An 11,865-nucleotide genomic window follows, 5' to 3' on the forward strand; every position below is an offset into this window, starting at 1 on the left:
GGGTTTACAAAGAATGGTGTGAAAAGGGAAAAACATCCAGTATGCGGCAGTCCTGTGGGCGAAAATGCCTTGTTGATGCTAGAGGTCAGAGGAGAATGGGCCGACTGATTCAAGCTGATAGAAGAGCAACTTTGACTGAAATAACCACTCGTTACAACCGAGGTATGCAGCAAAGCATTTGTGAAGCCACAACACGTACAACCTTGAGGCGGATGGGCTACAACAGCAGAAGACCCCACCGGGTACCACTCATCTCCACTACAAATAGGAAAAAGAGGCTACAATTTGCACAAGCTCACCAAAATTGGACAGTTGAAGACTGGAAAAATGTTGCCTGGTCTGATGAGTCTCGATTTCTGTTGAGACATTCAGATGGTAGAGTCAGAATTTGGCGTAAACAGAATGAGAACATGGATCCATCATGCCTTGTTACCACTGTGCAGGCTGGTGGTGGTGGTGGTGTAATGGTGTGGGGGATGTTTTCTTGGCACACTTTAGGCCCCTTAGTGCCAATTGGGCATCGTTTAAATGCCACGGCCTACCTGAGCATTGTTTCTGACCATGTCCATCCCTTTATGACCACCATGTACCCATCCTCTGATGGCTACTTCCAGCAGGATAATGCACCATGTCACAAAGGTCGAATCATTTCAAATTGGTTTCTTGAACATGACAATGAGTTCACTGTACTAAACTGGCCCCCACAGTCACCAGATCTCAACCCAATAGAGCATCTTTGGGATGTGGTGGAACGGGAGCTTCGTGCCCTGGATGTGCATCCCACAAATCTCCATCAACTGCAAGATGTTAGCCTATCAATATGGGCCAACATTTCTAAAGAATGCTTTCCGCACCTTGTTGAATCAATGCCACGTAGAATTAAGGCAGTTCTGAAGGCGAAAGGGGGTCAAACACAGTATTAGTATGGTGTTCCTAATAATCCTTTAGGTGAGTGTATACCTATCGTGCCATCGCTAGAATAAAGTATTACCATTGACACCACATTTGTTGTGGGTGCAGGGCTGGCTCGGCCATTGAGCGAGTGTGCGCTACCACACAGCGTGGCAAGACGGAAGAATACAGACCTTTTTGAATGAATTTGCGTCATGTGTGTCCCGCCTCCTCAAGGCAAGTAACCAATCAGTTGCATCAGATGCGTTCTGCCCCCTGGAGCAGTTCCGTCCTAACAGAGTTGGTTTCCAAAACCTCTCGTCACTGATTGGGTCATTTTCGTCTTCTAGAAGGCGGGACTAAGCAGAGTGACCGCTCAGAGAGTCTCTAACAGGTAATATAATTATTTTAAAGAAAAGACAGAAGTAATAATTCATTGAGAAACCGTGAAATATTAGTAAAATACACCGTTTTGCTGATTACATTTTGCACTGCCCAGTCACCACGGAATATGTTTATTTTACTTAAGAATAAGGAACGCCATATTGTTTTCCATAATGTGGATATTGCTTTCAGAATATATTTGACTGCATCTGTCACATATGCAAGTGGTGAAAGTCTTTTTTCAAGCTGGGATTGATCAAACAAATTGAGTATCTCAATGGGTGAATTGCGGCTTAACCACTGGACTCTGATCTGATGTCTATTGAATATGATCTGGTGCGTCAGAGGGTACTCACCCTTATCAATCAGTGAGTTTGTTTCAAAGAAAAGCAAGAAAAAGATGTACTGATATAACTATAGGGCTCCAAATGTAAAACAGTGCACACTTTTTAACGAGTGTCTTTTTTCACACATTTAACTTAAACCTTGTGTTTTTTTCCACATTTAGTAAATACTTAAGCCATTTTTTCCACATTTATAAATATTTTGTTTATTTAAATAAATACTTAAATAAATGCTAAATCTCGGTTTTTGAAAAATAAATATTTATCGTTTGATTAAATATTTAACTAAATCCTAAATCTCTGAGTCACAGTATAAATATAGTTCGTAAACAAATATTTAGTTTAAATAAATATTTAGTTTAAATATAAATGTTAAATATAAATGTAAATGTTAAATATAAATAACAATGTTAAATGTAAAAGTTAAATATTAATGTTAAATCTAAATCTAAATGTTAAATGTAAAAGTTAAATATAAATGTTAAATGTAAATATAAATGTTGTAGCGTAAGGTACAGTATAAATTTCAGTTAAAATTGGAAGCAGACACCAATTCCAAAGATATAAATTCTCAAGTTTATTAAAAACAAAGATAAAATGTAGCACCACACTAGTTATACACAAAGGGAAAACTAATTAAAATTCACTCAAGATCGACAAATCACTTCCGTGACCAAATCAAAGACCATGGAATTGCATATGATGACACACAAATCGTTAAACAAAATTATAAACACATTGACTACAATACCGGTTAGTAAGACGAAGGTGAGTCTCTCATTAGTGTTGTTAGTCGGACATCAAATAACTATGCAGGTTAGTATTTATGTCAGGTAACTTCTCGTTATATACACTCACCTAAAGGATTATTAGGAACACCTGTTCAATTTCTCATTAATGCAATTATCTAACCAACCAATCACATGGCAGTTGCTTCAATGCATTTAGGGGTGTGGTCCTGGTCAAGACAATCTCCTGAACTCCAAACTGAATGTCTGAATGGGAAAGAAAGGTGACTTAAGCAATTTTGAGCGTGGCATGGTTGTTGGTGCCAGACGGGCCGGTCTGAGTATTTCACAATCTGCTCAGTTACTGGGATTTTCACGCACAACCATTTCTAGGGTTTACAAAGAATGGTGTGAAAAGGGAAAAACATCCAGTATGCGGCAGTCCTGTGGGCGAAAATGCCTTGTTGATGCTAGAGGTCAGAGGAGAATGGGCCGACTGATTCAAGCTGATAGAAGAGCAACTTTGACTGAAATAACCACTCGTTACAACCGAGGTATGCAGCAAAGCATTTGTGAAGCCACAACACGTACAACCTTGAGGCGGATGGGCTACAACAGCAGAAGACCCCACCGGGTACCACTCATCTCCACTACAAATAGGAAAAAGAGGCTACAATTTGCACAAGCTCACCAAAATTGGACAGTTGAAGACTGGAAAAATGTTGCCTGGTCTGATGAGTCTCGATTTCTGTTGAGACATTCAGATGGTAGAGTCAGAATTTGGCGTAAACAGAATGAGAACATGGATCCATCATGCCTTGTTACCACTGTGCAGGCTGGTGGTGGTGGTGGTGTAATGGTGTGGGGGATGTTTTCTTGGCACACTTTAGGCCCCTTAGTGCCAATTGGGCATCGTTTAAATGCCACGGCCTACCTGAGCATTGTTTCTGACCATGTCCATCCCTTTATGACCACCATGTACCCATCCTCTGATGGCTACTTCCAGCAGGATAATGCACCATGTCACAAAGGTCGAATCATTTCAAATTGGTTTCTTGAACATGGCAATGAGTTCACTGTACTAAACTGGCCCCCACAGTCACCAGATCTCAACCCAATAGAGCATCTTTGGGATGTGGTGGAACGGGAGCTTCGTGCCCTGGATGTGCATCCCACAAATCTCCATCAACTGCAAGATGCTATCCTATCAATATGGGCCAACATTTCTAAAGAATGCTTTCAGCACCTTGTTGAATCAATGCCACGTAGAATTAAGGCAGTTCTGAAGGCGAAAGGGGGTCAAACACAGTATTAGTATGGTGTTCCTATTAATCCTTAGGTGAGTGTATACCTATCGTGCCATCGCTAGAATAAAGTATTACCATCGACACCACATTTGTCGTGGGTGCAGGGCTGGCTCGGCCATTGAGCGAGTGTGCGCTACCACACAGCGTGGCAAGACGGAAGAATACAGACCTTTTTGAATGAATTTGCGTCATGTGTGTCCCGCCTCCTCAAGGCAAGTAACCAATCAGATGCATCAGATGCGTTCTGCCCCCTGGAGCAGTTCCGTCCTAACAGAGTTGGTTTCCAAAACCTCTCGTCACTGATTGGGTCATTTTCGTCTTCTAGAAGGCGGGACTAAGCAGAGTGACCGCTCAGAGAGTCTCTAACAGGTAATATAATTATTTTAAAGAAAAGACAGAAGTAATAATTCATTGAGAAACCGTGAAATATTAGTAAAATACACCGTTTTGCTGATTACATTTTGCACTGCCCAGTCACCACGGAATATGTTTATTTTACTTAAGAATAAGGAACGCCATATTGTTTTCCATAATGTGGATATTGCTTTCAGAATATATTTGACTGCATCTGTCACATATGCAAGTGGTGAAAGTCTTTTTTCAAGCTGGGATTGATCAAACAAATTGAGCATCTCAATGGGTGAATTGCGGCTTAACCACTGGACTCTGATCTGATGTCTATTGAATATGATCTGGTGCGTCAGAGGTACTCACCCTTATCAATCAGTGAGTTTGTTTCAAAGAAAAGCAAGAAAAAGATGTACTGATATAACTATAGGGCTCCAAATGTAAAACAGTGCACACTTTTTAACGAGTGTCTTTTTTCACACATTTAACTTAAACCTTGTGTTTTTTTCCACATTTAGTAAATACTTAAGCCATTTTTTCCACATTTATAAATATTTTGTTTATTTAAATAAATACTTAAATAAATGCTAAATCTCGGTTTTTGAAAAATAAATATTTATCATTTGATTAAATATTTAACTAAATCCTAAATCTCTGAGTCACAGTATAAATATAGTTCTTAAACAAATATTTAGTTTAAATAAATATTTAGTTTAAATATAAATGTTAAATATAAATGTAAATGTTAAATATAAATAACAATGTTAAATGTAAAAGTTAAATATAAATGTTAAATCTAAATCTAAATGTTAAATGTAAAAGTTAAATATAAATGTTAAATGTAAATATAAATGTTGTAGCGTAAGGTACAGTATAAATTTCAGTTAAAATTGGAAGCAGACACCAATTCCAATGATATAAATTCTCAAGTTTATTAAAAACAAAGATAAAATGTAGCACCACACTAGTTATACACAAAGGGAAAACTAATTAAAATTCACTCAAGATCGACAAATCACTTCCGTGACCAAATCAAAGACCATGGAATTGCATATGATGACACACAAATCGTTAAACAAAATTATAAACACATTGACTACAATACCAGTTAGTAAGACGAAGGTGAGTCTCTCATTAGTGTTGTTAGTCGGACATCAAATAACTATGCAAGTTAGTATTTATGTCAGGTAACTTCTCGTTATATATATCAGTCTCATTTACGTTTGGGTGCCGAGAAAGATTCTATCATTTCGTGTTACCACAATTTCCCTTAATTGATTATTATTCAATGATTAAGGATAGGCAGGGCCACCTATAATCTGATGTCTATTAACGTGTGTCAATTTCAGACTAAACAGTTAAACAGGAATGAGAAGATATTTCTCTTCGTTGACAGGTTTTATTTCTAAAATTGTCCAACAAAACAGTTTAATGCAACACTCATTTATATTTAAGAAAATACTAAATTATATTACCCATTCTAAAGTAATAATAATAAAATAAAAACATCATGTGATTGTTGTGATAGATTAGACACTCCCAGGTCCCTCCAACGACACTGTGTGCCTCCCATCAATACACCCATGAAAACTACATGTGTATGTCACTGTACTTCTGCTCCCAGTACAGAGTCACAGTCCTCACCTGTTTCTCAGCCCTTTCTGCTGCAGCTGAGACTGTATCGTGGCCTTTATGAGCATCCATTACACACAGCAAACAGATACACGTCTGATCAGTGCGGCAATAGACCTCCAGCAGTTTCTGATGATTAGGACAGAGAACATCGTCCAGACGCCCGGTGGCATCAACCAGCTTGTGCTTCTTCAGTGGAGCCACTTCATAGTGAGGCTGGAGGTGAGACTGACAGTAAGAGGCCAGACACACCAGACAGGATTTCACAGCTCTCGTCTTTTCTTCAGTGCAGAAATCACACAACACATCTCCAGGTTCAGCAGGACTGTGAACAGGAGGAGGAGGAGGGGTATTTAGCCCTGTCTTCTTCAGTCTGTCCACCACTTCAGCCAGCATGATGTTTCTGTGCAGTACAGGCCTGGGGGTAAAGGTCTCTCTGCACTGGGGGCAGCTGTAGATACCGATGTTATCATCCCGGTCCCAGCAGCTCTTAATACAGCCCAGACAGTAACTGTGTCCACAGGGAATAGTCACTGGATCCTTCAGTGTGTCCAGACACACTGAGCAGCTGATCTGGTCCAGAAAAACTCCAGCTTCTGCCATTTCACTGAGAGACTGAGAGGCAGAGAGACGCAGTTCCAGTCAGGCTGTTTCAGCAGAAATGAAACTTACCTGTGTGTGTGGAGGGACTGGATCTGCCCAGAGCTGCAGGAGGTGTGGTTTGGGGCTGAGGCCAGGCTGAGGAGGGCTGTGCTGCTGCGGTTAGATGTTTGCAGATACCTGAAGTGCTTCCCAGCAGAGGAGGAAGACGGTAGTGGGAAAAGTAGACGCATCCTGGTCCGTGCAGCAGGAAAAGTACTACAGGAAGTGGAAGACAGGGAGGAGGAAGCAGATACCTGAAAATACATCCAAAACCTCCTGTCCTATATTCATACAATGAACAGTAAGGACAGTACAGAGCAGACACAGAAAGAACTGAATGACAGCCAACAAGATAAAGAATCAGTAGAGTCCCTAGAGACGCTGGAAGCAACAGTTAAGGTACTCCGAAAGACGGAACGATTAAGCAGAGGCAGTACAGTGACAACGCCTAAGTCAGTCCTGGATGCTCGAGGTATTCCAGAAGTGACCATTCGAAGGGAGTTCAAAATTCAAGGACAGATTGGAGAGGAATGTCAGCGGGACAAGCTTGCTTATACAGTTGTTGACTGACTGACTGCAATCTGTGCTCATTCACTCATTCTGCTCTATTGTTATTTTTCAGGAATAAAAGCTTGGAATATCAACTCCCAGTGTATTTAATTAATACCACCGTAAAGTCAGGGCATAACATTATCAATACTAATATGATCACATTACCCAGTGTGAGTTCACTGTGAGCTCACTGTGACATTTTCAACAGGCGGTACTAAATATCCTCTATCTAAATTAGATAGTCTACACCGCCTAATTTATATGGGAACATTCATGTTACCTGAAACGGTGCATTGTGGGAGTTGCATGAGGTTCGGTGTATTTTTTCCCCTCTCTACATAATGGAAAACCTGCATAATTTCTCATTCTGGAGTCTTCTCTTTTAAAAACAATTGTTTTTTTTTAAACGATGCACCTGGATTGTATTAGAGCAGCCCTTCTCAAAGATGGAAGCAAAGCGGGAGTTGACTATCTTGTTTGAACACGGAGTATTTGGTGGTGCTGTGAAGATCTCCATTTAGTGCGGACGACCCTGTGCACTCCACCATTTCTCAGAAGAGAGGATCAGTAAAGAGCAATATGCTAAGGAAATTTAATTTACTTCTTTTGTGTTTTCCAGAAAATTGCAGAAATATGTAATATTTACTAGTCACGGCTGTGATAGTTGTCATTATTAAACACTAGCATCGACGACACATCGTACTACACACAACCACAGCGCCCGAACAGTGTGAGGAAAAAATAAAATACAGACTTGGATAAAAGTTAAGTGAAAATTAACGTGTTTTTCAATTGTTTTTCAAAACAATTGCAATAAACTGTGTAAACTAGTGTATACATCGGTATGCACATATCAAGCAGACTTATACATTTTTAAAACATAAATAACCAGTTATACAAATAGCATAAAACTAATACATAATCTCAGAGTATTTGGCATTGATGCGACAGAAATGGGCAGAAAGATCGTCACAGATCATGGAGCCAACATGGTCTGTTCCCTACGAGGAGTCATGAGACTAAATTGCATAGCGCACATACTAAACGTGACCCTGTCTAGTGCGTTTGCTCCTGCCGTGATGGAAATGTCACCAGAGGTCACTGGGTTTCCTCACTGATGTTAAAAAGTTGGTCACATATTTCAAACATTCAGGACAGCAGGGCAAGCTGAAAAAGTCACTGAAACAATCCGTTGAGACATGGTGGAACTCCAATTTTGACATCCTTAATTCTGTTTGGGAACAGTATGAAGACATTGCATCTGTGCTGGCTGAGACTGAGAGCAATAATTATGACAAGATCGGACGCATCAGCACCAACACGCTCAAGTAGGTCGTATCATTCCTTAAACCCTTCAAAGAGGCAACTGACGACTTGGAAACCGACAACACACCTCCAAGTGCCTCACTGAGCTTAATTGAGCCCTGTACGTCAACCACAAAGAACCCTCTGCTCTCTGAAATCACATCCGTCTGTGTGACTCGGCTGAAGGAATTACTGTCCACAGACAACACTTCGCCACATTCTGTTCACATGCTTTATCGAATAGCAACCTTTCTGCAAGGTTTGAAAATGATGGATGCAAGATTGAATTGAAATATTGAACATTTTCCATTAATTGAACAAATGGAATGTAACTGAAATAAAGCAGTTTTCAAAAGATAATTTAGTGTGGGGGGGGGGGGGAATCTTAAACAGCCTGGGAATAAAAATAATGTAGCTTTCATCATTGTTCATTATCATCACATATTGATCAGCTCTCAGTTGATTTGTCCAGGTCTTTTGAGAACTGACTCATTCATGAACGTTTTTAAATCAGCAGCAGGTGTAGCTGGGTATTGATGAAAGGTTAAAATTCCATATATCTGACAAATGTATAGTATTACTGTGAATTTGAACTACTTTATAATAAAATAAATATTTGTTAAAACGTGATTTGTATTCAAATATTTACTAAATATAGTTCAAAATCTGAATTTTCTTGCCTCTTTAAGGTGTTTAGTATGGTTGAATAAATCAAAGAAGAAGAGAAACAACATTTAAATGCATCATTTCAGGTTGTGACAAATTAAGAAAACATACACAGATTAAGAAATGCATACTGCAGTGTGAACTGTAGTATTAATAAAAATCCCAACAAGTGCTGTGATTTCATTGTCCAATATCACTGTCCAGATGTAGCTAGCCTGGTTCATTGTGGGATGGCGAGTCTGAGGAAATTGAGCTTGCTGCCAGTAATGCTGCTTTGGGAACAGTAGATGGCACTGTCATAATTCCCAGTTATTGTTTTCAATTAGTATATTAAGAATGGAATACAAGTTGAATTGTTGCTTTTAACCCTTTTTCTGACAGACACACACTAATGAAGTTCACTGAATCACAGTTCTGTTTATGTCTCATGGTTTTGTCGCCCCCAAGTGGCAGCTTTAAATAATGACACTTATAATTCAGACTTGCTTTGACAGAGAAACAACAGTGTAAACTACAGCTCTTACCCAGTCAGGAGAATCCAGATCAGCAGATATTTTGTAAAGTGATTTTTAAAAGCTGATTAGTACCAAATTCCAGACAAAGCTTTTATTTCAAGTTAATAAGGAGCATCGATTTGCTTCGTCATCACAGGATGCGTATTCGGACCAGCAGACACACATCACGTAGTTAGGTTGTGGGTCTCCAGCGAGGAGACGCCGCCCGTCGACACTGGGCATCTATGACTGTCTCTCCCATTCCTGTCCTGCTCGCTCCTGCCGCCCGGCAGCTGCCTGTTGCTCTTTCCCTAATCCCTCCATCCTCATCTCTCTCTGCCTCTGGTCTCAGGTGTAGATAGGTTATAAACAGAAGATCATTTGGTAAAAACTGTTCAAATAGGAACAAGGAAATATACAGGATGTCATTAGTTGTGGCTTGCCACTAAAGAAAATACGGTCACTACTATGAAACTATTTATGGAGGTATCCTGTACTGAAACTACTCCACCTTGTGACGCAAGTGAATAGTGCAATTTCCAAAGCTCTTCCTGGAGGAATTGCTGTTTTACTCATTTAAAAAAATGAAGAAATAAATGTAATATTTCTAGATACATTTCACATTCCTGGAGTTTTAAAGCTGAATCGGTGTCTCTGTTACTCTTTGGACCTGGCAAGGCTGACACAGCCTCTCTCAACAGTTTACATTCTTTCAATCATTTCAAATATAGCTCTGTTATCTCTACGGCTCTGCATTCTGTTGCCCTGCATCTTGTTGTTGAACAAAACTTGGTTTCCGACAACGAAGACCTGTTCAAGCAGTACTAGAATGATTAGAATGAGTTATTTTGCTTTACAGCTAGTTTGTTTTTGTATATGTATGTATGCATTAGCAGATGCCAGCAGTTTATGAGGAGTAACAAACAAAAGCAAAATTCAAAGACACTTCTTATCACTGTGAGAACTGAGATTTCCATCTCAGGCCGAAACACTTGTAGTGCCTGTTGATTGATTCACGCCTAAACCCGAGTTAATTGGCAGTTAATTGGCAGTTAATTGGGTGCTCTATTGGCGGATATTGAGCTGCTGTGGAGAGCAGGAGAGAGGACTGGACAAAGGACTCGTATCTCAACTGCAACCGCATAAGTGAGTGTTTTTTGAGCTATATCCGTTCCCCGAATTGACTGTCATTATTTGTATTTTGATATTTTAGGTGCTTTTCCGTATTTTAATTTATAAAGGAAGCCACGTAGGTTCTGTTTGCGTATAATGGTATCCGCAATTAACACGCCTATTATGGGTTTTGTTCTGGGTTTTCTCGTGTAGTTTTTGATGCTTTGTGGGTTTGCTTGCTTAATTTATGGTGTGTTTTACGTGTGCTTATTGCATATTTATTTTTCTGATGACAGTGTATAAGTTAGGGTTTTTATATATTTGAGCGTGCTTTGGGGTGGTAAATGGCGGATCCCATCCCTCCCCCGTCAGTACATTACCTTGACTAGAAACACCGGAGGCCTGTTCGTTTTGCTGCAGCAGTGGCGAGGTACAGTTTTATAACCTATAGGTCTACATGCTATACAGAACATCAAGTATGATAACTTTCAGATCTAATCAAAGTATCTACAATAATACTTAATAACTACAATCCTAATAAGACTGAACCAGCAGACGATAACGTACGGGTTAAATTACAGGGCAGAGCAAACTGGAGCAGGATCTTTATTGTTATTTTTTAAACCGCAACCGTGTATTCCTGGTTAGAACAGCCTGGGTGTGTTCGTGTCTGTAAATCACATTCAATCGTGAGTCTAACGTTGAGATTTAAAGTGATTTGTCTGACTGTGTAAAATCACAACGGGTTATGATCAGTACAATGCATATTTCCATTCACTGTAACTGGAATCCGATAATACATACATTTCAGTAGTTTGTAAACCTGTTTTGACGTAATATTTGTAGTCCTATTTGACGGTTACACATACGTTTAAACAACAATACACGTATTTATCTCTGCTTCTATGTGTTATAAGCGCTGTACTTCCATCCCTAGACAATATGGCCGACGGCTCCCCATAGACGTTATGTAGGTAAAACCGTTCTAGTGATTCTATATCTATGCCTCTGGACTGGCAGTGGGCGTGATTATGGAAATATATTCGGAGCATCATGGGTATTAACTACATGCAGCTAAGAAGCGTGTTCAGATTCGACGGAATTAGTTCACTATTGATGTACATTTATGACTTGAGCTGTTAATTATGCTGTATAACACGACTTTACGTCACTGGTTTGTATGTCACAATATTTAAGATTTGTTTCAGGTATTTGATTGGTGTAGACTTGGATGTTATGCAAATTACTGCGCGTTGCATGTTGGGCTTCGATTAATTTCTGAGTGTTCGAAAGGTTCTTGATCGTTCTGATGAAGCGCATGCGATTCCTACAGGCGTCCGTAGTGTCATATGAACTTGATGCGCTTGCGTGTTGAGTTCGTAGGTGTTGTTTACGAGTCCCACCCTGGACCCACTCGCTCTGTCCGGAGACGGGACTCTGTGAGCGCGGAGGGCTCGGT

At 39.8% G+C, this 11,865-nt stretch overlaps 1 protein-coding gene across 1 annotated transcript; it reads right to left on the reverse strand.

Annotated features, from left to right (window-relative positions):
* Positions 1–4,932: 4,932 nt before the first annotated feature.
* On the reverse strand, positions 4,933–6,493 carry LOC136764119 (E3 ubiquitin/ISG15 ligase TRIM25-like). The gene has a single exon (XM_066717940.1). It carries the CDS (start codon positions 6,235–6,237, stop codon positions 5,593–5,595), a length of 645 nt encoding a protein of 214 aa, XP_066574037.1. The 5' UTR covers positions 6,238–6,493; the 3' UTR covers positions 4,933–5,592.
* Positions 6,494–11,865: the final 5,372 nt, after the last annotated feature.

This window comes from Amia ocellicauda, chromosome 12 (assembly GCF_036373705.1).
Source record: "Amia ocellicauda isolate fAmiCal2 chromosome 12, fAmiCal2.hap1, whole genome shotgun sequence".
NCBI lineage: Eukaryota > Metazoa > Chordata > Actinopteri > Amiiformes > Amiidae > Amia > Amia ocellicauda.